The sequence below is a fragment of the Symphalangus syndactylus genome, chromosome 14, assembly GCF_028878055.3.
Source record: "Symphalangus syndactylus isolate Jambi chromosome 14, NHGRI_mSymSyn1-v2.1_pri, whole genome shotgun sequence".
NCBI classification, from domain to species: domain Eukaryota; kingdom Metazoa; phylum Chordata; class Mammalia; order Primates; family Hylobatidae; genus Symphalangus; species Symphalangus syndactylus.
In genome coordinates, this window is record NC_072436.2 from 11,291,306 (window position 1) to 11,317,381 (window position 26,076).

Consider the following 26,076-nt stretch of genomic DNA (forward strand, 5'->3'; position numbering starts at 1 on the left):
GGTCTTGATCTCCTGACCTCGTGATCCACCCGCCTCGGCCTCCCAAAGTGCTGGGATTACAGGCGTGAGCCACCGCGCCTGGCGATCTGGTTTTTATTTTATTTATTTTATTTTATTTTATTTTATTTTATTTTATTTTATTTATGTTTTTGAGACCGAGTTTTGCTCTGTCACCCAGGCTGGAGTGAAGTGGCACGTTCTTGGCTCACTGCAACCTCCGCCTCCTGGGTTCAAGCAATTCTCCTGTCTCAACCTCCCCAGTAGCTGGGATTACAGGCACGTGCCACCACATCTGGCTAATTTTCTTCTTCTTTTTTTTTAGACAGAGTTTTGCTCCTGTTGCCCAGGCTGGAGTGCAATGACGTGATCTTGGCTCACTTTGCAACCTCCGCCTCCCAGGTTCAAGTGATTCTCCTGTCTCAGCCTCCCTAATTTTTGTATTTTTAGTAGAGACAGGGTTTCACCATGTTGGCCAGGCTGGTCTCAAACTCCTCACCTCAGGTGATCTGCCTGCCTCGGCTTCCCAAAGTGCTGGGATTACAGGCGTGAGCCACCACACCTGGCCAATATTATTTATCTCGATTGCTAAGTTTTCGATGCCTTCCCTTAAATGTTGCACTCCAGGTGACCGTCTCATTTCCTTCACTCTGGTCACTGCCCCGCTCACAACGCCCTGTGTTTCCCAGCCCCCTGGTCATCTGAGAAGCCCTGGGAGTCATATAAGCCTCAGTCAATATGAATGGCATCCCTAACCATGCCGTTTTACACATCAGGAAACAGGCTGAGAGAGGCATGTGTCTCTCCCCTGACCCACCTGCTCAGGAGGGTCCTCAGGCTCAAGAATCTTCAGGCTACAGGGAGGTCAAAATGGACACAGAAGGAGACAGGCAGTTTCTTTGTCCTGCCTAGATGCAGTGGGTACATGGACTCAGCTTCAGAAGGGACGAAGGGGATGGCACGAGAGGGGAAGGAAGGTGGGAAGCAAGCATGCCTGGGCCATCCAAACCCAGCCTGGCCCAGGAAGGGATCTGCAGTGGTCTCCACCCTCCAACCTCTGGAAGGGTTCCTTAGTTCTCGGGCCCACTACTATTAAGCATCTGCTGTGTGTCAGGCGTGCGTGAAGCATTAGAGTCATAGACATGACATACCCAGCTGACCCCTGGGTCTGATGGTGAATTCACACATGAAACAAGACAACGTGGGTGGCAGGGGGAACATGTGCAAAGGGTATTATGGAGCAGATGGGAGGGAAACTCGCCTGGCTTGGAGAGTGGAGACTGAGACTTCCTGGAACTCTTAGCTGAGTCTTAGGGAATGAGTGGGAATAACACAAGCAGGGGGTGAGTGTGAAGGGTGCTTCAGGCAGAGAGGACAGCTTGAGCAAAAAGGCCAGGAGGCAGGATGCTTTGGGGGTGGAATGGAGTGGGGTAAGAGTGGGGATGAAGGGGGCTGGTGATGAAGACAATGGGAGCTATGGAGACAGGTGTTCATGGCAGGGAGCTGGAAAGAAATGAGGGAAGGACTGGGCTGGCAGGGCGGGCTGAAGATGGCCCACCTCTCCTTAGCTGGTGGAGCCTGGTCCGGGTTGCCACCAGCTGCCTTCCATCCCAGGAAAAGTGCAGAGGTGAGATTATGTTCTCTTGGGAAAGATACTCCTGACAGTCATCGGGTACCCATGGTATGCCAGGCAGGGCCTCTGTTGAGGTTCCCACAGACACCCTCTCCCTTCCGGCCCAGCCCTGAGCACACTGCCCTTGTGGGGAGGGAAGGGTTAAAGGCACCTTCCCCAGTCTCCTGCCATTTGGTCTTGCTCCCTGCTTCCTCCCGTCTGTGAAAATGGGATGGTGGGATGCCTCCAGGTTCTTTGGCTCTACTCAGACCCTCCCGAGTCTGGGTCAAACTTGGAGTAACATCCAGGAAGCAACATATATAGCTTTGACGGGGTTGCCTCTTGTCACCCACTTGTAGTGGGAACCAGGGAAGAGATTAAGGACAAAACAAAGCTATTGGACAGATTTGTAGGATGTATTAATAATATGCTGCCAGTGAACAAGCCGTTTTTGTCTCATGATTAAAATAAACAACCTTTTTCTATTTTGACAGTAATTTGGGAAAATATGCACAGTATGGATACTGGTGAAAATGTACCGTATGGCTGGGTGTGGTGGCTCATGCCTGTAATCCTAGTACTTAGGGAGGCTAAGGTGGATCACTTGAGCTCAGGAGTTTGAGACCAGCCTGGGCAACATAGTGAGACTTCATCTCTTTAAAAAAAAAAAAAAGAAAAAAAGTACCATATGACCTGTTACTCTGTCTTCCAGCTTCCTACATTTTCAGCTGATACCTTGCTCTGTCTGTTATAGACTGGAAGGAAATACTGCAGGAGAGGCTGTCTTTTGGGGATAGGATTATGAGTGTTTTCTTTTTTTCTTTTTCGAGATGGGAGTCTCACTCTGTTGCCCAAGCTGGAGTGCAGTGGTGTAATCTCTGCTCACTGCAACCTCTGCCTTCCTGATTGATGCCATTCTCCTGCCTTAGCCTCCTGAGTAGCTGGGACTACAGGCGCACGCCACCACACCCAGCTAATTTTTTGTATTTTTAGTAGAGACAGGGTTTCACCATGTTGGCCAGGCTGGTCTTGAACTCCTGGCCTCAAGTGATCCACTTGCCTCGGCCTCCCAAAGTGCTGGGGTTACAGGCATGGGCCACCATGCCCAGTAGGTTTTATTTTATGTGTTTCTATGTTGTGTAGATTTTCTACAACGTATGCATTATAGGAGAAGTGGTGTAGTACAGTGATTAAAAAAGCAGACTGGGCCGGGCGCGGTGGCTCACGCCTGTAATCCCAGCACTTTGGGAGGCCGAGGCGGGTGGATCACGAGGTCAGGAGTTCAAGACCAGCCTGGCCTGGTCACAGATGTGTGACCACACCCAGCTAATTGCCCAGGCTGGTCTGGAACTCCTAGGCTCAAGTGATCCTCTCGCTTCAGCTTCCCAAAATGCCGAGATTAGAGGCATGCGCCACCGCACCTGGACCTCCTGTGATGTTTTCCCCCATGAAGCACAGGCTGAAACCTGGGCCACTAATTTCTCCAGGAACAGGCCAGGCAGAGACCAGACACCCTGACATTCGGTTTGCTAACCTGCCTCCTTGAAAGCGCAGGCCTGCTTGCCATCTGGCTCGTGGAAATACTGAAAAGAGTTTCAGGACCCTCAGGACTACCATTGTGGACCTATGGGGGCCTAGGACTCCCCCAAATAAGGAATAGCTGTTTGAGAGCAAGTATCATCCCCGGGACATTTGGATGTGTGCCTGAGGGTGTCACGCACCATCCTGCCACCAAGTGTCTTTCAGAGCTGGGAGGACTTGGCGAGGAAGCCCCCGTCCTTGCCAGCCCCGTCATGTGGGAAGACTCTGAGATATATGCGGCTGCTGCTATCCACTTGGGTCACGCATTCAGCTTTTCAGCATTTCCTGACCTGAGCCCTCCTCTGCAGAAGCCTGTGGCCACTGGTGCCAGGAAGAAGACTGTAGGGTGGGGAGGCAAGATGTGGGTTTTGGGTGAAAGGTCTTTGAATAAGGGGCAAAGAATTCGAGCTCATTCCTTACTTCACAGGGGCAGCAGCCTGTGGGGAATGAATCATTGGGATCGGAGCTGAGCGAAGGCTCCAGGGAGAAAGGCCACCACGACTGCTGCAGCCAGGGCTTCCTCAGAGGAGCCCCCCCGCCCCTGCCAACCTTCAGAGAACACTCTGTTCCCCCTGTGCCCTCCTGGCTCCAAAATGACCACCTTGAAGGAAAAACCGGGTCACTAATTTTTCCCGGAACAGGCCAGGTGGAGACGGGATTCAGGAACACCCCTGGGGCACTGTGTGGGCTGGTTCTGGAATGCGTTGCCCTTGGGATTTTTTTCTTCCATGATTTGTATCAGTTCCTCTTCAGAGCCAATCATTAACCTCGCTGAGAGCCCTTGCTTGAGAAGCCATAGGAACAAGTGGCTGGTTGAGGCTGGAAATGTGGAGGTGGCTCCATGGTGCGCCCAAATCTTCGGCTTCCCCAGACAGAGGAGCTGAGTTCTCAGTCACGGCCAGGCCAGGGTCCCCTGTCAGGGTCTCGGCCTGGATTCAGCCTCTGGCGGGATGGCAGAGGCCTGGATATGGACATAGCCCCTCTGCTATGAGCAGTGCTACCTTCTGGGAGCTGAGTGGGTTGGTGATGGCTGGGGATGGGGGAGCAGCTTTCAGCAGCATTCAGCAGGGTGGAGGGGGTTTAAGGTTTACCCACCCACGACAGCGTCACACCCCCTCTGGGCTGTAAAACACCAGCTGAGTGAGCAGCTCTGCTCTGGGCAGCAGCCCCACCCCTGCCTGGGCTTGGGTCCCCAGCCCATCATTTTTGGATCTGAGGTAGGCCTGGGCTCCTCCAGTTTAACCTCTTAAGCGACAATGAAGCCACTCAGACAGCCCACCCGTACCCCAATCCATCTGGCGCCACCTCTCAGTCTGACCACCTGGCCCAAACCTTGCCCACTCTCAGACGACAAGGCCTTTGGGACAGGCCCCAGCGCCAAGCGGCCAAGACCAGCCTGGAGAACCAAGGCCAGGGAAAGCTGCTGGGATGGGGTTTGGGAGTGGGCTGTGCATCGCAGTCAGGAATCCCCCACCCACAAAGCCACGGGACTGTCCCCCGTGCCTGGGGGAACTCTAGCCGGATTAGAGCCCTCCTGTGGCTGTGGCGAGAAAGGGTCGCCTGTGTTTTCGGAGGTGGGATCGCGCAGGGCCGGGAACCCCCCTGGCGGGCCAGCCAGCGCTTAGATACGTCCAGGTTTATTTATGGGGTGCTGCCACCGGCGGCGCGGGCTCCGGGCGCCGCTTGAGCTTGGCCGAGACGCCGCTGCTGAACATGACCGCTGGGTAGAGCGGCTAGAGGGAGGCTGCCAGGAAGCGGTAGAAGAGGCTGGCGCCACCCGCCAGGCCGTAGAAGGACAAGCCGCCGGCGCCGCAGTCGAGCGCCACGCCCAGCGTGCGGTGGTAGGCGCGGTGCAGCACGGTCTGCGCGTTGTCATTCCACACCGAGAACTTGAGCGAGTCCCACTCCAGGCACCACGAGTAGGGGTTGCGGCCCAGCAGGTAGACCACGCTGCGGCTCGGGCGGCCGCACAGCGGGGAGCTGCGGTGGTAGGTGACGCCCAGGCACACCCACGAGTTGGACACCTCCACCTCCCGTCCTAGTGGCGGCCCTCGGACAGGCCGCGCGAGCACAGCATCTGCGGTCACTGCTTGAAGCCCGGGAAGTGGCCGCCCCCGTCAGGGGCTCCGGTCTCCTAGAGCTGGCTGTGGTGGGGTCAAAGTTTAGGTTGCAGTAACCTGGCGGGTGGAGGTGGAGAAGCCGGGTCAGCAGCCTCCAGGGCAGGACGCTGGCTTGCAAGGCATTTGCATACAAGTCAGGGGATGCTTCCACCCAGGCGGCTGTCCCCAAACTCAGCCCGCTGCTCAGACACAGCCTGGAGGATGAGTGGGTGCTGCCCAAGGTCACCCTCCTCCCCCTGCCATCAGACCCTAACATCATCTCCCTTTGTATTTCTTCAGGCACACAAGACTGAGTGGGGGCCCAGCGAGGTGGCTCACGCGTGTAATCCCAGCACTTTGGGAGGCCAAGGCGGACGGATCACTTGAGGTCATGAGTTCGAGACCAGCCTGACCAACATGGTGAAACTCCATCTCTAATAAAAATACAAAAAATCGGCAAGACATGGTGGCGGGCACCTGTAGTCCCAGCTACTCGAGAGGCTGAGGCAGGAGAATCACTTGTACCCAGGAGGCGGAGGTTGCAGTGAGCCGAGATGGCGCCATTGCACTCCAGCCTGGGAGACAGAGAAAGACTCTGTCTCAAAAAAAAAAAAGGCCAGGCACGGTGGCTCACACCTGTAATCCCGTAATCCCAGCACTTTGAGAGCTGGTTGAAGAAGCTGAGGCCCATGTCCAGCAGCCGTGTCCGGAGCTCAGCCAGGGTCTCTGGCAGCTGGGGGAAGCTCTGCGTTTCCTCACAGTTGATGCCCATCGGGGGTTCCATGCAGGCTGAGAACTGCTTCAGTCGGAGGAACTCCTGGATGCAGGGAGGGGCCAGAGGTACCACCTGTTAGCCAGGACCTAGGCAGATGCCACGGGCTCAGAGGCCTCCAGAACCATGGGCCGGTGGGGCAGAAGCTTCCTGTTTCCAAACCTGGGCATCTCCTTTCCCTCCTCCTAGCTGTTTGGACATCAGAGGTCAGGGCTTTGCCAAGGGCTTGGCCACTGTGGCCTAGTGTGCACTGGGCAAAGGGGATTTTCAGAAAATGATGGGAGGATTTTTGTTGTGCCTTGAACTGCTTAGTAAAAGCCATTGCCAAATGCTTCCCATTGTGCTCGGGGGACAAGGTGAGCAGTTGCTGTAGATGTCTGCCCAGGGTGTGATGGCAGCTAAAAGGAAGCTGGAGTTCCCAAGCACAGGGTTTGGGCAACTCCAGTCCCCGTCCAGAAAAGGCTACTGCTTGGCCCCACCCGCTACTTACAGCAGCATCAGTCCAGGCTTCAGGGCCAGGCCAGGACTGGGGAAGGAAAAGGGATTTCACGATTCTTTTTTTTTTCTTTTTTTGGGACAGAGTCTTAGTTTGTTGCCCAGGCTGGAGTGCAATGGTGCAGTCTTGGGTCACTGCAACCTCCACCTCCTGGGCTGGAAAAGGGATTTCTTATTTTATTTTTTTTTTTTTGAGATGGAGTCTTGCTCTGTCGCCCAGGGTGGAGTGCAGTGGCAGGATCTCGGCTCACTGCAAGCTCCGCCTTCCGGGTTCACGCCATTCTCCTGCCTCAGCCTCCCCGAGTAGCTGGGACTACAGGCGCCCGCCACCACGCCCGGCTAATTTTTTGTATTTTTAGTAGAGACGGGGTTTCACCTGGTCTCGATCTCCTGACCTCGTGATCCCCCCGCCTCGGCCTCCTAAAGTGCTGGGATTACAAGCGTGAGCCACCGCTCCCGGCTGGAAAAGGGATTTCAATCCAGGCTCTATAGATTGTTCTGGCCTCACTCTCAGCCATGATCCAGGGAAGTCTGGAGAAACTTAGACCGTGTTAGATGCCTGAGATCCCATGTGTTCCAGGAAAACCAAGGCGGGAACGTTAAGGTAAGGCTGAGCTCTGAGGTGGAGAAAGCCAAGGGTGTTGGTGCAAGCTCAAGACAGAAGACCTAGAATGGGGAGGCTCCCTGAGGCGGGGGAATGGACACAGTGAGGCACCCTAAAGGCGATCTAGTGTGTGTGTGTGTGTGTGTGTTTTTTTTTCTTTTTTTGAGATGGAGTTTTGCTCTTGTTGCCCAGGCTGGAGTGCAATGGTGCGATCTCTGGCTCACCACAACCTCCGCTTCCTGGATTCTACCAATTCTGCCTCAGCCTCCCGAGCAGCTGGGATTACAGGCATGTGCCACCACACCTGGCTAATTTTTGTATTTTTAGTAGAGACAGGGTTTCTCCATGTTGGTCAGGGTGGTCTCAAACTCCCCACCTCAGGTGATCCGCCTGCCTCGGCCTCCCAAAGTGCTGGGGTTACAGGCGTGAGCCACCGCACCCAGCTGTTTTTTTTTTTTTTTTGAGACGGAGTTGTGCTCTTGTTGCCCAGGCTGGAGTGCAATGGCATGATCTCGGCTCACTGCAACCTCCATCTCCTGGGTTCAAGCGATTCTCCTGCCTCAGCCTCCCGAGTAGATGGTATTACAGGCGCCTGCCACCACGCCTGGCTAATTTTTGTATTTTTAGTAGATATGGGATTTCGCCATGTTGGTCAGGCTGGTCTCAAACTCCTGACCTCAGGTGATCCACCCACCTTGGTCTCTCAAAGTGCTGGGATTACAGGCATGAGACACCACGCCCGACCGAGATCTGATGTGTTTGTTGGTGGAGGGAGAGTGGAAGCTGTGATGGGGCTGAGCCAGAGGCAGAGCGGTGGGACATTGCCTGCAGAAATTGCTGGTCACTCTGGTTGATGAGCAGGGTGTGGAGCCAGACGCTGTCTCCCTCCAGCTTCAGGAGCTGGTTATGGCTCTGCTGGATGGAGCTGCTCAGCATACCCAGGGCGGCTGCTTCCTCTTTCTCCACGAAATCCAAGATCTGCATCTGCAGCTGTTTGACCTCCTGGATGATCTCCGAGAAGTGAGTGTTCACCTCACCTCGCATTGTCTGGATCAGTTTCTGGAGGTGGTGGGGTGTGTAGAGAGGCGTCTGTGAGCTCCACTCCAGCACCCCTACTGTCACAGCCTGGAGCCCACCTAGGCATCCTGTCCCTGACTGCCTGATCCCATGCCATCCACTCCAAGTCCTGAGAGGTCCCTGCAGCCTGATGCAGGGCGCTGGGGAAGCCTGGGCCGGGGGTAGGGTGGGCCAACCCTACCGAGAGAAAGGCCACCCGGCTCTGGTGCTTTTGGCTATCAGCAGCGATGATCAGCATCTGGTTCTCCACAGTGTCCTGGACCTTTTGAACCTCGACCTGGGGTAAGGTGTTAGGGGAGAGGAGGAGGGGCCCCTGATTCAGAGAGGTGGCCTCAGATAAGCCCTTCTGCAAACAGGCCCATGTCCGAGCCCAGAAGAGACATCCCTCATTCATTCATCTGCTCCGCTTAATGAGAATGAGAGCCCAGGGCTGGATGGCCCACGGTTTAGCCCTCTGCTTGGAGAGCTGCTCCCACTCCCTGAGAGCCTGTTTCTATTTGATGATCATAGGGTTTCAGGCCACAGGAAGGGGACTTGGAGAGCTCGGGAGGTGGTAGGGCCAGGAGGGGCATAGCAGGTATACAGCCATGTGGGCTCCCTGGGGCAGTGCTGCCAGGCCCAAATCCCACATAAGCCTTTAGTCTCCACCTATCCCAGCAACGGGCATTTTCATTGTTGTATTACACAACGGTGCGATTCCAAGTGCTGTCCATGAACCACTGCTGGCTCTTAGCAACATAAGCTCATGCCAGGTTGTAAATCAATGTAGTCCTTCCTTCATTGACAAAGTTTTTTTTTTTTTTTTTTTAGGCAGTGTCTCGCTTTGTCCCCCAGGCTAGAGCACAGTGGTGCAATCTCAGCTCACTGCAACCTCTACCTACCTCCCCGGGTCAAGCCATATTCCCAACTTAAGCCGTCTTCCCACCTCGGCCTCCTGAGTAGCGGAGGCTACAAAATCTTGCAATGAAAAAGTGTCAGCCGGGCGAGGTGGCTCAGGCCTGTAATCCCAGCACTTTGAGAGGCCCGGGGGGCAGATCACTTGAGGTCAGGAGATCGAGACCATCCTGGCCAACACAGTGAAACCCCACCTCTACTAAAAAGGGTTGCCTGCGTTTTTGGAGGTGGGATCACGCAGGGCCGGGAACCCCCCTGGCGCGCCAGCCAGCGCTTAGATAAGTCCAGGTTTGTTATGGGGTGCTGCCACGGGTGGCGCGGGCTCCGGGCGCCGCTTGAGCTTGGCCGAGGCGCCGCTGCTGACCATGACCACTGGGTAGAGCGGCTCGAGGGAGGCTGCCAGGAAGCGGTAGAAGAGGCTGGCGCCACCCGCCAGGCCGTAGAAGGACAAGCCGCCGGCGCCACAGTCGAGCGCCACGCCCGGGGATGGTAGCTCATGCCTGTAACCCCAGCACTTTGCAGGGCCGAGGCGGGAGGATCACCTGAGGTCAGGAGTTCGAGACCAGCCTGGCCAACACGGCAAAATACCGTCTCTACTAAAAATACAAAAATTAGGCAGGCGCGCAGGCAGGCACCTGTAATCCCAGCTACTCAGGAAGCCGAGGGAGAATTCCTTGAACATGGGAGGCAGAGGTTGCAGTGAGCCGAGATTGCACCACTGCACTCTAGCCTGGGTGACAGAGACTCCAACTCGGGAAAAAAAAAAAAAAAATCTCACACTCCTCCCCTTGTCTCTTTCCAGCTCTCTGGTGGGCAGCCCATCTGTCCCACCTTCTGTTTCTCTGCATTCTCTGGGTCTTTTCAGATTCAGTAAAATGAAAGGGAGGAGGGAGAAGGCCCAACACCCCCTTTGGCAGTTTCAGTAGCAAGAGAAAAGGACTTGGTCAGCTGTCCTGGTGGGAAAGGTAGTTAAGTCATCTCCTGAGACCCATGTGAGAACCATTGACAGGAAGTGACAGTGGCAACCGGGAGACTGCAGTAATGGAAAACACACCAGAGTTCTTGAGATTCAGAAGTTTGTTTCATATCTTTATTCACAAAAAAAAAGTCACAGCATTTCACACTATTCAAACACACAAAGAGGAACAGAGGGTGCCCACCAGTGACAGCCTCGTCCCTAAGGTCCGGATCAAAGGCCACGCTGGAGGGTGGGGTGTCCTCTCGGGCCTCCTCTCAGCATCCCGTGGCTCCCTGCTCCCAGCCTCACTGACACCCCCAAGAGCAGTTACAACTGTGCAGAAACAAAGCCACTTTAGAGGAGGCTGGGCCCCACCTCATTGCCATGGAAAAAGGCCAGATTCTGAGGAAAAGACAGAATCGGTGCTACTGTGTCATCAGCTGGGGGATGCTGGGCACTCCTGGGCCTGGCTGACATCACCTGCGTCCCAGACCTAGGGTAGCGAAAAAGGCAGGACCCTCCCCACTTGGCAGTACTGGGCAGCAGAGTGTGTGGGTCACTGGTCACGTGACAGCCCCAAACTGCCACGCAGACCTCTCTGATGTGATCAGCCAGACACTCGGAGAGCACAAGGCTTTCAAGCAAGAACACCAGCCTGGTTCCTAAAGGGGGTGGGTGAACAACACTCCCAGAAATCTTAAGAAACCACAGAGTTCTGGAGTGCTGGAACAATACAGGTGTCATTGGGTTGCAGCAAGGAGGGAAACTTGGTGAACACCAGCCCTCCGAGAGGGCGGAAATACCATTCCTGTCTATGTCCCGGAGCACGTGCCTGTGCCTTGGGGCTCAAGAGCAGTCTTTTCATGGTGGCAACTGTGGAATCTAAGAGGAATGAAGGAAACGGCACCCTCAGGAGGTGCTCAACATTGGTGTCTGCCCCCCAGGCCTCCTTGCTGAACCTGGTGAGAAAGCTGGGGTTGGTCGAGGAGCCCCAGCCCACGCTGATCAGGCATGCCCCAGGAAAGCAGACAGGGACAAGCGCCTCAACGAGACTGGACACAAGGCCACAAACCAAGCTGCTTGTCCTCTGTCAGTCTGACGTTACTCATTGCACCTAGCCAAGGAGCGCCTCTTCCAAAGTCCTCCCTCCCACCCGGCTCAGAGCAGCCCTTCCCGTGATCACTACTTTCCTTGGCCACATCTAACTTTTTTTTTTTTCTCTGAAAGATATGACTGGATGGATGCCTGTGACTCTTGAAGGGGTGGCTGCTTTTACTGAGGATGGCAGTTCATCTAACACTTTACAGCTGTAAAATGTGGCGCATAGGTGCATAGACGTTGATGCGTCAGCAGAAACCCCTGTATACCGGGTTCTATGCTATGCTACAGATACAGAGAAACAAGGAGAGTGAGGGTCCTAGGGAGAAGTTAAGCCATATGGGCATGGTAAGGTCAGAAGCTCGAAAGACACTTGGCACAGTCTGCAGTCATTTCCAGAAATTACTACCCAGACGTACCTTGGCAAGCAGGTGAGCTGTGGAGCACAGAGGACATCACCTCTGAAGGTGCCCAGGAGCACCTGGCTCGAGGAGGCTTTCATAGGAGCAGTCCCCAGAGCCCCTTCCCTTTCTCCGTGCCATCTGCCATACTACTGAAAGTTATCGAGGGCGGACAGGGTCCCCTGGCTCCACCGCATTCCATGACTGCTCAGCGAGACCCACATGCTCGGAGAGAAAGTATGGACACAAACTCTGTGGATGCAGCCTGAAAGAGGGTGCTGCCGCATCCGGATCCTCGCCAGCATGGCACTCCAGAAAAGAAAGTAATGGTGGGGGTGAGGGGGAGGTGGTCAGAGACACAGGGGGTCCCCAGGCTGCCTAGCACATACATACACACCACTGGGGGCAGTACAGAGGGGAGCAGGTCCGCCAAGGTTAGAAACCAAGAGACACAAATATTGCACATTCAGTCAAGGCATTTCCAAGAGACAGTCACGGAAATAACTCTCTGAGACACAACAACATAACACATTTGGCAACTTTCAAAGAAACAGCCTTCCCCACTCCAAGTCATCAAGGGGTCCATAAGTGCCTTCATCTTTGGTCCAGTTGAAAAAGCCAGGGAAGGAAGACAGGGCCAATGGGGAGTAAGAGGAGGCTGCAGGTGCAATTCCTACAGCTCCCACTTGTCTGTCTGACTCAGTGCAGGACGCTGCCTGTCTCAAACCGCCTCTTGGAGGGAAAACAAGCTCTCCAGAGGGTCCCGGCTGCTGGAGAAAGCTGAGGCAAAGCTGCATGTGGTGGCAGCCGGGAGCCCCAAATCCAGAGCAATGATCACCAACCTCCAACTACAACAAAGGACACCCCATCCTCCCTTTCCTTGGAGGCTCTATTCATGGCAATGTGGGGTACTCTGGCAACTCTATGCTTTACCTAAAACCTCAATTAGACAAACTGCAGCTAGAACCCTTTGCATCTGCTGCAGGTCTTGGAGGGTGCATAGGAGGGACGGTGTTCCAAAGCAGCTGCTAACGTCCAATGTGGCACACATAGGGTAAAACCATGGCACAGCACAGGAACAATCCTCTTTGCTCCAGCTTCCTTAAAGTACAGGCCATTTCCAAGGAGCTAGGCCTTCCGCCCTCATCCCCCAGATCCCCAGAAGACTCCAATTGGGAAGCCAGCCCAGCCGCTGTTGTAAAGATCTGTTCTAATACTGGCTAAGCAAATGAAAGCAGGTTTCTGAAAAGGTATTCTGCAGCCAGAAGTCGCATCTGTCTTTGGAGTCCTGCAGGTGGGGAGGGAATCCCTTTAGTTTTGACCAGAACACTTCTTCACAGGGGGCCAGGCTCAGCTGTGCTTTGCAGTGGCTCGGTCACTGGACAGGAGCAAGGTTTCACTTCACAGAGGGGCTCTGCTGACTGCTCTCCTGAAGGTCTGGAGTTTTTGGGGTCTTAGTTTACATCCGCGATCCTCTCTCCTGAAGAATCTGAAAGTTGGAGATGGGGGAGAGGCTGAGGCTGCTGAGGGAAAGACAGAGATGTCAGGGGATGCTTTCCACTGGACCCGATGAGTGGCATGATGGTCCTGTTATCCCAGGAAGCAAGCAGGGGTGCAGCCTCAGCCTCACCTGCAGCGCTTCTGGTGCCAAACACTCTCTTGCTGGACACAGCTGGGTCTGAAGCTTATGTGCTGTTGGACCAAAGCTTTGCAAACTGAAAGGAAGTGGTTCCAGCTTACCTGGTATCCATGATTTAGAAGCTGTGTGTGTGTGTTGGGGGTGCGGAGGGTGCACAGTGGAGGGAAAAGAAACAGTGTCAAACAATTTTCCAGGAACTTAAGGGAGGTAAAGGTCATGAAGGTAAGAAAACACCCTTTTCTCCTGAGGCAGTGAAAAAAGAACAGTTTTTTTTTTTTTTTTGAGACGGAGTCTCGCTCTGTCGCCCAGGCTGGAGTGCAGTGGCACGATCTCGGCTCACTGCAAGCTCCGCCTCCCGGGTTCCCGCCATTCTCCTGCCTCAGCCTCTCCGAGCAGCTGGGACTACAGGCCCCCCCCACCACGCCCGGCTAATTTTTTTGTATTTTTAGTAGAGACGGGGTTTCACCGTGTTAGCCAGGATGGTCTCGATCTCCTGACCTCGTGATCTGCCCGCCTCGGCGGATCCCTCGGATTCCTCCCAAAGTGCTGGGATTACAAGCGTGAGCCACCGCGCCCGGCCAAAAGAACAGTTTTAAAGAATAAACACAAAATACTTTCCAAGTCTGAGTTCAGAAATCTTACCCTGTAGTAATTAGTGGCAACCAGCTTTTCTTTGTCATTGATCTGGCAGAGGATGGAGGAAGTCTACCCTATTTAGGTTCGTAGTTCCTAACTAAAAACACCTGTCAGTGCTCCGTAAATCCCAATTTCAATTACAACCGTCAAAAAGAACAAAATGAGGGGAAAATGCAACGCTGGCTCTAGAAGGCCAGGGAAGAAGTGAGGAGCAAGAGTTCAGGAAAAGCCCACAGAGGGGGTGCAAACAAGCAAGCCAGAAGCAACTGCCCGGGGGAGGGGCTCCTTACCTTCGCCTTTTCGCTCGGCTCTATGACGATGCCGTTGGTAGAATTATTTAGTTCTCTGGAGACAACACAGAGGAATTCTGCCTGATCCTCATTGCCGTAGTTATAGGAAGATCCGATGCTGATGAGCTGATGAACCAAGAATACAGTAACATTCACATGGCGACCTTAACATATGAAAGTGCTACACAAATCACCCCTCTTCCGACTGAACTTTTGTTTGAGTTCTCAAAGGTTTAACTCTTTATATGAGTTCTCTGTGACTACCAAGGCCCCCGGGGAGAAATGGGCCTGTTCTTCATCAGGGCATCATTGGTGAGGCCTCCCCAGGAGGAAAAGTATGAGCTCCACTGTCCCCTCTCCCAAGCTCTGAAGTCCCCCCCACCAGTCAGCGGCAGGATTAACACGCCCACACCTCCTCGAGCACACCAAGGGAAGACAGAACGCATCTGCCAACAAAATGGACACTTGCTTCAGTTACACACACAGCTGGCTCCTCTATCAGCAGAAGCCCTAGACCGGAGACAGGAGGCTCTGGAAAGCACCAAGCCAATAACTGATCAGCTACTGGAAGTCACATGCTGCTGGTACTTTTTATTTCCAGACAGGGTCTAGCTCTGTCACCCAAGCTGGAGTGCAGTGGTGCAATCACAGCTCACTGTAGCCTCCACCTCCTGGGCTCAAGTGATCCTCCCACATCAGCCTCCTGAGTAGCTGGGACTACAGGTGTGTGCCACCATGCCTGGCTAATTCTTTTATTTTTGATAGAGAAGGGGGGTCTCACTATGTTGCTCAGGCTGGTCTCCGAACTCCAGGACTCAAGCAATCCTCCCACCATGGCCTCCCAAAGTGCCGAGATTACAGGTGTGAACCACCGTGCCCAGCATGCTGGTACTTTTAACCTTTTTGGATAAGAGACTTCAGAATTTAATTCTAAAAAGGAAATACACACGCAGGGGAGCACCTCAGGCAGAGGGTGGGGGCATCCCAGTGAGCAGGCGAGGCCTCACGTGGGCGGCATGGCTGACTGCGGTAGGATGGGGCTGGGGGCGCCTCCGCCTGCCTGAAACTAACTTCTTCATCCAGAAGGGAGGCAATGAGAACACCCTCCGGCTTCCCACAGGACAGTAATAAGATGAGAAATGTAACAAGAAATTATTCATTTTAGTTTCACAGAGAATACATTAAAAAAATCCTTTGCTTAAGAGCTCATATTAGGAAAAATACTTCTGGAGTGGAGGGCATTAAATTCTTGGCAACGTTTTACAACCCATGCCCAGTAAGAACCAGGCTGACAGACACAGGCAGAGTGGATTCCATGGTGGAAGCTAAGTGTGAGGAATATCACCGCTGGCTCTGAAGGCAGAGACAGCTTTGCACTTGATCTGTGAGATAATAGCGTTAATGCAAAGTGTGAGTTTTCTCTTAGAAGGTAAGCATCTGGTGAGACAGCTGTTGACCTCTTAAAACTCCACACATAAGTAGGCATAATCCATGTGAAATCATATTTCCTCTATTCGCTCTGGCCTTCCTATGTTTTGAAGGCAACAGACAATTTAACAAGTCTGCCATCTAATGGAGGAAAACAGTGAAGCTCCAACTGTCATAGCTGTTTTGATAGCTCAATTGTAAGCACGAGGCGGAGAGAAGTGGGGGAAACGGCTGCACCACACTTCCCATGGCGCCTGATCCTTCCTAGCACAGCTGTACACCAAGCTCTTCGTGGTGGATTACATAAGACATTCAGAACCAAAAATTTCTGACCCTGGGAAAAGAAATGGAAGGATTGTTGTTGAATCCCAGTCTCCTTTGGGGACTCATTCTACAATCCTTGTGAGGGAACAAAAACCAAAGGCTTTGAGGCACTTCAAGCCTAAACCGCTCGTTGGCTCCCCTGGAAAGTCTGGGTGTGAAGCTAAGACATGATGCTCCTCTGTTTCCCCAACTCCTCACGTACCACTAGGCCAGCAGTGCCCACCAAATGGCTCTTCGCCCATGTTTTGGAGTAGGATCCCACCTGGCCGTACCCGTCTCCCATGGTTATTAATTGGCCATCCACACTGATTGTTTGAAGAGCTGCAGACCCCCTGAACGGGGCCTGGGATTGCTGCTCTGTGAGAGATGTACCTGTTCGAATTTCCAGCCGTCGGACATCGTGGACACCATCTGCGTGAGCTCTTCTTCCTGACACTGCAGGACTCTGTACACGTGCTTCACGGGGCCCTGCAATGACCAGGCGCAGACTGAGAACAGCACTAAGGACACCACAGTTTGCAGCTGCCCCAAGGAGGCTCTTCAAATGAATAAACACTGAAAAGGAGTTTGCTTGGAAATCTTTTCTTGGCAGCCACCCACCATCCCCTTTTACAAATAGTACTGTGGCGTTTCTTTTTCTTCTCTTCTCTTTAAAAAATGTTTTTCTTTTTAAATGACCACAAGCCAGCATACTGTGGCTTTTCAATAAAAACGTATCCAAGGAATGAACGAAAAAAAAGGTAAAATAGTTCTGAACTTCAGAGGGATGAATGATTGAGCAACTATGCCAACAAACTTAGATTTAATCCATTTCCCCAAGTCAAAAATAAGGTAAAATTATTATTTATTTTTTTATTTTTTGAGATGGAGTCTCGCTCTGTCGCCCAGGCTGGAGTGCAGTGGCGCAATCTTGGCTCACTGCAGGCTCCGCCTCCCAGGTTCACGCCATTCTCCTGCCTCAGCTTCCCGAGTAGCTGGGACTACAGGTGCCTGCCACCACGCCCGGCTAATTTTTTCTATTTTTTAGTAGAGATGGGGTTTCACCGTGTTAGCCAAGATGGTCTCGATCTCCTGACCTCGTGATCCACCCACCTCGGCCTCCCAAAGTGCTGGGATTACAGCCGTGAGCCACCGTGCCCGGCCTATTTATTATTATTTTTTAAGACACAGTCTCGGCTGGGTGCGGTGGTTCACGCTTGTAATCCTAGCACTTTGGGAGGCCGAGGCGGGCGGATCACGAGGTCAGGAGATTGAGACCACGGTGAAACCCCGTCTCTACTAAAAATACAAAAAAATTAGCCGGGCGTGGTGGCGGGCGCCTGTAGTCCCAGCTACACGGAGAGGCTGAGGCAGGAGAATGGCGTGAACCTGGGAGGCGGAGCCTGCAGTGAGCCGAGACTGTGCCACTGCACTCCAGCCTGGGCGACAGAGCGAGACTCCGTCTCAAAAAAAAAAAAAAAAAAAAAGACACAATCTCACTCTGTTGCCCAGGCTGGAGTACAGTGGCGTGATCTCGGCTCACTGCAACTCCGCCTCCCGGGTTCAAGCGATTCTCCTGCCTCAGCCTCCCGAATAGCTGGGATTACAGGCGCCTGCCACTACGCCTGGCTAATTTTTGTATTTTTAGTAGAGACAGGGATTCACCATGTTGGCCAGGCTGGTCTTGAACTCCTGACCTCATGATCCACCTGCCTTGGCCTCCCAAAGTGCTGGGATTACAGGCATGAGCCACCGCACCCGGCCTTATTATTTTTGAGATGCAGTCTCGCCCTGTTGCCCAGTCTGGAGTGCAGTGGGGCTGTCTTGGCTCACTGCAACCTCCACCTCCCAGGTTGAAGCGATTCTCCTGCCTCAGCCTCCCGAGTAGCTGGGATTACAGGCATGTGCCACTACACCCAGCTAATTTTTGTTTTATTTTTTTTCCTTTTTTTGAGACAGAGTCTCGCTCTGTCACCCAGGCTGGAGTGCAGTGGTGCCATTTCAGCTCACTGAAATCTCCGCCTCCCGGGTTCAAGCGATTCTCTTGCTTCAGCAGCCTCTTGAGTTGTTGGGATTACAGGCGCCCACCACCACACTTGGCTAATTTTTGTATTTTTAGTAGAGACGAAGTTTCACCATGTTGGCCAGGCTGGTCTCGAACTCCTGACCTCAGGTGATCCGCCCGCCTTGGGCCCCCAAAGTGCTGGGATTACAAGTGTGAGCCACCGTGCCCAGCCAATTTTTTTGTATTTTTAGTGGAGACGGGATTTCGCCATGTTGGCCAGGCTGGTCTTGACCTGAGGTGATCCGCCCACCTCAGCCTCCCAAAGTGCTGGGATTACAGGCATGAGCCACTGCGTCCGGCCGACAATGCTATATTTTTTCTTCTACGTTTTCTCCCAAAAGAGGTATGACGATCGCCGGGTGCAGTGACTCACGCCTATAATCCCAGCACTTTGGGAGACTGAGTTGGGCGGATCATCTGAGGTTGGGAGTTCAAGACTAGCCTGGCCAACATGGTGAAACCCCATCTGTACTAAAAACACAAAAAATTAGTTGGGTGAGGTGGCGCGTGCCTGTAATCCCAGCTACTTGGGAGGCTGAGGCGGGAGAACTGCTTGAACCCGAGGCAGAGGTTGCAGTGAGCCAAGATCACACCATTGCACTCCAGCCTGGGCAACAGAGTAAGACTCTGTCTCAAAAAAAAAAAAAAAAAAAAAAAAAAGAGATATAACTATCATTAACCAAAGCACTAAGGATTTCAAAGATTTCCTTCCATATTACATATAGTACAAATCCTCTGAAGATTTTAATTGGTTCTAACCACATATTTTGGAAACCAATTGTGTAAGTACAAAATTCAGAGTATCACAAAAGATCTGTGATGTTGGCCACAGCTGTCAAAGTCCCAGGTATTTAAGATGCCATTATACTGCCTCTTTTTTCCCTCTTCCAAAGTAAACCACTTGTGCTCTGAAATGCACCAAGATCAATCACCTACAAAAAATACTAGTATAAGAAATAGGAGTCTGGGTATGGTTGCTCACGCCTGTAATCCCAGCACTTTGGGAGGCTGAGGTGGGTGGCTCACCTAAGGTCAGGAGTTTGAGGCCAGTGTGGCCAACATGGGGAAACCCTGCCTCTATTAAAAACACAAAAATTAGCCGGGCGTGGTGGTGCATACCTATAATCTAGCTACTCGGGAGGCTGAGGCAGAAGAATCGCTGGAACCCAGGAGGCAGAGGTTGCAGTGAGCTGAGATCGCACCACTGCACTCCAGCCTGGTCAACACAGCGAGACTCTGTCTCAAAAAAAAAAAAAAAGAAAAAGAAATAGGAAAGTAGTTAGGTGGTAGTCACTAAGAGCTAAGAGGTCATGAAACCGAAGGTAGGGTTGAGGCCCACATCTTGGGCTTGGCTTGAATGCTGCAAGTGTGAGGGGCTACAGGTAAGTTCAAGGAGATAACATGTTTGAAAATCCACGCACAAAAAAATAAAGAAAAATACAAAATGAAATAAAACGAAAATCCACACACGGCCAACTTCATCTTAGAGCCACATACAACAAGTACAAAAGAGGGTATCTTTGAATAACATCAAATCCATTTTTCAGTTTCACTACATAAAAAGGACAGATGGAAAGACAGGTAACATCAAAAAGGTCTTGACATTCCTAGAACAAAAAAGCTTCCAAAGGGGTATAAATCCACAAGCCTTCAGAATCTAGAAGACTAATTAATTTAACTGTGGTCATCAAACAGAAATCTTATAATGCTCTCCAGGAATTAGCTAATGATGAAGAAGGGAGAATGTTCAGGTACCGTGACTTGAATCATTTCAAATTACATAATTCATGGTACCATCAAAATCTACAGTAAGCGGCCGGGCGCGGTGGCTCACGCTTGTAATCCCAGCACTTTGGGAGGCCGAGGCGGGCGGATCACGAGGTCAGGAGGTCGAGACCACGGTGAAACCCCGTCTCTACTAAAAATACAAAAAAATTAGCCGGGCGGGGTGGCGGGCGCCTGTAGTCCCAGCTACTCGGAGAGGCTGAGGCAGGAGAATGGCATGAACCCGGGAGGCGGAGCTTGCAGTGAGCCGAGACTGCGCCACTGTACTCCAGCCTGGGCGACAGAGCGAGACTCCGTCTCAAAAAAAAAAAAAAAAAAAGGCATCCTTTTCAAATCACAGACCGACTGACAGAGGCCCACTTGAGACCTCCCTCCGTAACAGTTCCAAATACATTACTTGTGAAGTTCTGTTCTCATTGTCCCGTATCCTTTCCTTAACCAGCCGCACAAGGGACGCGATGTTGTAAAACTCCGCCTCCTCCAGCACACCTGGAACAAGGACAAAACTGCAGTCAGATGGGTGCGAGAGTTCGCCAGAAAAACACCAAGGAGAGGCTGAAGGTTGCATGCTTGCTAAAAACTGCTTATTTATTTATTTACTTATTTTTTGAGACGGAGTCTTACTCTGTCGCCCAGGCTGGAGTTCAGTGGTGCCATCTTGGCTCACGGCAACCTCCGCCTCCTGGGTTCAAGTGATTCTCTTGCCTCAGTCTCCCAAGTAGCTGGGAGTACAGACACACACCACCACGCCCAGCTGATGTTTGTATTATTTTCCCCGTGCCTGAGACAGAGTTTCATTCTCGTTGCCCAGGTTGGAGTGCAATGGCATGATCTTGGCTCACTGCAACCTCCGCCTGCTGGGTTCAAGAGATTCTGCTGCCTCAGCCTCCCGAGTAGCTGGGATTACAGGCGCTTGCCACCATGCCCGGCTAATTTTTTGTATTTTTAGTAGAGACAGGGTTTCATCATGTTGGTCAGGCTGGTCTTGAACTCCTAACCTCAAGTGATCCGCCCACCTTGGCCTTCCAAGTGTTGGGATTACAGGCATGAGCCACAGCTCCCGGCCTAAAAACTGCATTATTTAAATGTAAATACAATCTCTCTCCTTCTGCTAGAAAGTATCTCTTTGCTATTTTCGGTAAACCCATGACCTTTTCTCCAACATAAATTAGTCAAACACCAGGGTATGTTCTGCTCACTCCATTTCAACCCTCCTTTCCCTACCTGGCACCTGTCCATTAGCTGCAGGACACTTTTCCCATATGTCACTTAGTTCCTGGAACTAGTCATGTTGGACACCTCCTGAACTTGATATTTTTCTCCAATCTGCCCACAAAAGGACTGGGGGTGGGGGTGTGTGTACAAATTTATGTGGGCCAAACTTAATAGGAGGCTAATCATTTGAACAATATAAAAGGCAACCATTTAAAGACTCGCATGCTAATGAACTCAAAGGCCTTAGGGCAACTATGAGATGTGTGATCCTACAGGAACAAATTTGCTATAAAAGCCATTATTAGGACAACTCACAAAACTGCAATACAAGCTGTAGATAAAAGCATCAGTATTAAATTTCCTGAGTTTGATAACTGTACTGTCTGTGGTTACATAAGAGATTATCCTTGTTCTTGGGAAATATATACAAATATTAAGGGGTGAAATCTGCAATCTATTCTCAAATAGTTCAGAAATAACTGTGGTGGGAGAGACAAGAGGATGGGGGTAGGGAGGGGGTAAGAGAGAATGAAGGACGATGCGAGTATGATTTAAAAAAAAAAAAAAAAAAGTCGGGCATGGTGGCTCACGCCTGTAATCCCAGTACTTTGGGAGGCTGAGGCAGGCAGATCATGAGGTCAGGAGATCGAGACCATCCTGGCTAATACGGTGAAACCCTGTCTCTACTAAAAATACAAAAATTAGCTAGGCGTGGTGGCGGGCGCCTATAGTCCCAGCTACTCGGGAGGCTGAGGCAGGAGAATGGCATGAACCTGGGAGGTGGAGCTTGCAGTGAGGCGAGATCGCGCCACTGCACTCCAGCCCGGGCAACAGAGCAAGACTGTCTCAAAAAAAAAAAAAAAAAAAAAAAAAAAAAAAAAAAAAGCTGGGTATGATGGCTTGTGCCTATAATCCCAGCTACTCAGGAGGCTGAGGCAGGAGGATCATGTGAGGCCAGACGTTTGAGACCAGCCTGGGCAAGATAAGATAGTGAGACTCTGACTCTTAAAAAACAAACAAAAAGATCTCCCCAAACCCCAAATATGACAAAAATAACATTGAAAATTGGTTAATCTGGGATATAGGGCGTTCTCTGTGTTATTCTTGCTCTTTTCTCTAAGTTTTAAATTACTTCAAAATAAAGTTTTTTTAATTAAAAGCATTAGAAAAGATACTTAACTAAAAGGGGGTAATTGAATTGTTTGTATCACAAAGGATAGATGCTTGAGGGGATGGATACCCCATTCTCCATGACGTGCTTATTTCACACTGCATGCCTGTATCCAAACATCTCAGGTCGGGCGCGGAGGCTCAGGCCTGTAATCCCAGCACTCTGGGAGGCTGAGGCAGGTGGATCACTTGAGGTTAGGAGTTCAAGACCAGCCTGGCCAACATGGTGAAACCCTGTCTCTACTAAAAATACAAAAAATTAGTCAAGCATGGTGGCACACGCCTGTAATCCCAGCTACTTGGGAGTCTGAGGCAGGAGAATCGCTTGAACACAGGAGGCTGAGGTTGCAGTGAGCCGAGATCGTGCCAGTGCACTCCAGCCTGAGTGAAGAAAAAAAAGGAAAAATCTCATGTACCCCATAAATATATACACCTACTAGGTACTCACAAAAATTAAAAAAGAAAAAGAAATAAGATTAAGATCACCCATGAGTTGGTAACTGTTGAAGCTGGATAGTGGATGCATGGAATTCACTGTACTATTTCCACTACTTTTGTATGCATTTGAAATATTGTTTAAAAAGGGACATTTAAAAAAAAGAGACAGAGAGCAATTCCTCTTTCTACTGGCTGAAACAGAGTTGTTTTGCAGTCACTTCATTAACTAGTACAGCCATTACAAGCTTTCTTACTCAGAGCCAAAGCTCCCAGATCAGGGTGCCCTGGATTTAGGGACAGTCCCCTTTACAACTGAATGCCTTCAGTAGGACCACGCCAAGCCTTGTAGAAAGTGGACTAGACCCACTTACAGTCCCAATGCCCTACAAACCACAAAGATGAGGCAAGTGATGATACACCTGACAATGAACTAGAGAATGAATTAGGTCAGCTGCAAACATTTACAGGGAAGCATGAGGCCAGAGTCTTAAAAGAAATGAGGCCAAGCCTTTATTATTTTTGTACAACTGCGAGTTCAAACCAAAATTAAAACTATAAATAACTGAATGTCAGAGATGTCTTGCTTCTTCAGACTACAGACACTCACTGCTAGCACACAAATAAATGTAAAAAAAGGATCGTGACAATTCTGGAGATTTGGAAAGAACTCCTGAAGTTATCTGCAAAGCTGAGCTACCTGACCAGGCGCGGTGGCTCACGCCTGTAATCCCAGCACTTTGGGAGGCCTAGGCGGGCGGATCACGAGGTCAGGAGATCAAGACCATCCTGGCTAACACAGTGAAACCCCGTCTCTACTAAAAATACAAAAAATTAGCCGGGCGTGGTGGCGGGCGCCTGTAGTCCCAGCTACTTGGGAGGCTGAGGCAGGAGAACGGCGTGAACCCCGGGGGGTGGAGCCTGCAGTGAGCCGAGATCGCGCCATTGCACTCCAGCCTGGGCGACAGCGAGACTCCGTCTCAAAAAAAAAAAAAAAGCTGAGCTACCAATCTTCCTTCTCACCCAGGAAGCTGAACAAAGCCTAAGGAGGCTTCCTTAATCATGACTCCCTCAGACAAGACTGGTAGTTTCTGCTCTGTTTCATAAACCTGAAACTATATCTGCACATGAGCTTGATGAAAATGTCAAACAAAATTTAAATCTGTAAAACAACTTTAAAGATTCTACTTGCATTTTGAAAATCCCCAATGCAAACAGTGCTCTTACCTTCTTCTGCCAACTCCTTAGTAATGATGAGTTTCCCATGGCGGAGGTAGTTTAGGATAGGACCAAAGTAGGTGGGGTCCCTGTCAATCAGATAGGCTCCTGTCTCATCCTGCCAACCAAACACAAGGGTATCATTGTGGAGCTTTGAGGAGTATTTTAAACAAAGGCAGGGCAGGGTTTCACCATCTTTGTCAGTGCCGCAAGACAACAATTCATTCCATCAGCTAAAAAAGACTTTAGTGATGGCAAGTTTTGTTACACATTTGTTTATCACAAACTATTGGTAAGAAAGCTATAGCTTTACGTATCTTGGACATTAAGATCATCTTAGGTAGGGTGGTACAGACAGTCATACTCATTTAGGCGTTTACTTCCTGGCTGGAATTCGAAATCTTTGCTTGGACAATAATTACAGTGACAAACATTTTTCTGTAGGGTGTTTGTTATTAAGAAAGGGAGAAAATGGCATAGCTGTGTAATTGAAATCTTTGCTTGTGATGGACATTCTGACTTTTCCACTGCCTCTGAACTGCATTCCTAATTCCAAGAAAACCTCTGTGTAGTTGGCAATGCTCCTGAGCTCAAGGCCAACATCAGTGGGAGTTTGCACTGCCAGCTGTAATCTCACACACCCCAGCTCTGTGCCCAGCGGAAGCTTGGTACTGCCAGGACTTGGCTCTGAGCAGCTTTAATCCTACTCATCTTTACAGTAAAAGGAACAAGAAGAAACTGGCTTCTATTACCACAAGGAGGATATAGGGTAGATAAAAATAATTCCTTTATAAGCAAGGGTTTTCAAATCTCTTTAAAGTTAGGGCAGGATAGCTTTCCATCAATCTGAGATTTCTTAGAGGAGAGGAATAAACGAAAACAACGAATGTTTACGCACCTCCAGCTCTGTTTTGAGGTGACCAGCTGAGTGCTATATGGGATATAGGACGGTGTGAGTTATGGTCAGTGCCTTTGAGAACTTAAAAGTGAACATGTAAAGTTAAAAAGAAATGGACACAGTTCAAACTGGAAATGGTTTAAGTGTCTTGTCACCTCTCAACCCTTTGGTTAGCAACCATGCATCCTGCCCAAAATTTTCCCGGGAAAATTTTCATTTTCCTTCTGTCTTAGCCTAGATTTGCAGCGGCAAACGGTTAACCTCTTTCCAAAAAACGCATTTGATCTAAATATGGACCTAAACCAGTGACTGTTAACAGATAAAAGTTTTGCGACCAGGACTATAGGAAAGCAGTGTGATACCACAAGGAGCGCTTCCTGCAGCTGTCGAAGCACAACTTGGCATAGGGGTCCGAAAGGGAGTCTGAGAAGGCTACAAGGATGCCTGAGCTCACCCTGACCCAGTTCTGGATGCATCTGGCACCGGCAGTGGGGGGGCTGAAGAGGAGCCAGGGAAAACTCATGCAGATCTCCGTGGGATGTCAGGGACAGAGAATATGGAGAAGGGGTGTGGAGTGCGTTCTCGTGGGTGCAGGTGGGCGCAGTGTGGGAAGGAGTCTCGGAGAACGAAGGGCGGGGTCAGGGAGAAAGCCGGAGTATGCCTCAGCATGGGAGAAGGGGAGTGGGAGGTCCCGCTGAGGCCCCTGCGAGTAGTGTGGGAGGCAGGGGGAGGATGGGGTCCCGGCCTGAGGGGGCTGCCTGTGAGGAGCGTGTCTCAGGACTCTGGGGACCGATCTAGGAGAAACCAGGGGATCCGAAGGCCCGGGGGCGCGCCCGAGGGCGGGGCACACCTTGTCTGAGTCCAGCTCCGGGTCCTCCTGGCAGCAGAGGCGGCAGAGGAATGACTTGGGCTCCCGGCCTAAGGTCTGTCTGGTGGTCACGAAGTAGGTGCCTCCCACGTTCAGCCTGACCCAGCGGGCCGCGCCGCCGCCCCCTGCCCGCTCGGGTGGTCCGGGACCCGGCTCCAGCGGCTGCGCGACGGCGGCAGCCGGGCGGCCGTGCCCGCGGGGCGTGGGGCCAGCCGGGCGTGGGCTGGGGGGCCCGCGGACTGGGCCACCCCCGTCGCCCACCCCGCTCCCACCGCCCCCTCCCAGCCCCGCCATCGCCGCGTCCAGCTGCAGTTCCGCCATCTTGGGCCGCCGCCGCCGCCGCCGCCGCTGCCCGCGCGCAGCCGGGCCGGCCCATTTCTCGGCAGGGAGAGCCGGGCCGGCCCATCGGCGGGGGTGGGGCAGAGGGGAGAGGGACGGGAGCGCCCCCAACCAGCGCCCGGGGACCCGCGCGGCGGAGGCGCTGTGCCCGCCCCCGGGGAGATACTTCCGGAACCAGCCCTCATCTCTATTGGCTGAT

General features: G+C 51.8%; 1 protein-coding gene and 1 pseudogene across 2 annotated transcripts; both read right to left on the bottom strand.

Annotated features, from left to right (window-relative positions):
- Nucleotides 1–4,827: 4,827 nt before the first annotated feature.
- LOC129462345 (E3 ubiquitin-protein ligase TRIM65-like) lies at nt 4,828–8,809 on the bottom strand (annotated as a pseudogene).
- Nucleotides 8,810–10,199: 1,390 nt separating this feature from the next.
- Nucleotides 10,200–26,062, bottom strand: KCTD2 (potassium channel tetramerization domain containing 2). Of its 2 annotated transcripts, XM_055241176.2 has the most exons (7): nt 25,811–26,062; nt 25,521–25,691; nt 23,782–23,890; nt 20,132–20,223; nt 16,278–16,373; nt 14,154–14,279; nt 10,200–13,077 (listed from the first exon to the last, which is right to left on the bottom strand). In XM_055241176.2, the coding sequence occupies exons 1-7, from the start codon at nt 26,060–26,062 to the stop codon at nt 13,048–13,050; spliced, it is 876 nt and encodes a 291-aa protein (XP_055097151.1). In that variant the 3' UTR covers nt 10,200–13,047. The 2 variants fall into 2 exon arrangements, with proteins under 2 accessions (XP_055097151.1, XP_055097152.1); XM_055241177.2 differs by having other exon boundaries at nt 25,521–25,898.
- Between the last annotated feature and the right edge of the window lie 14 nt (nt 26,063–26,076).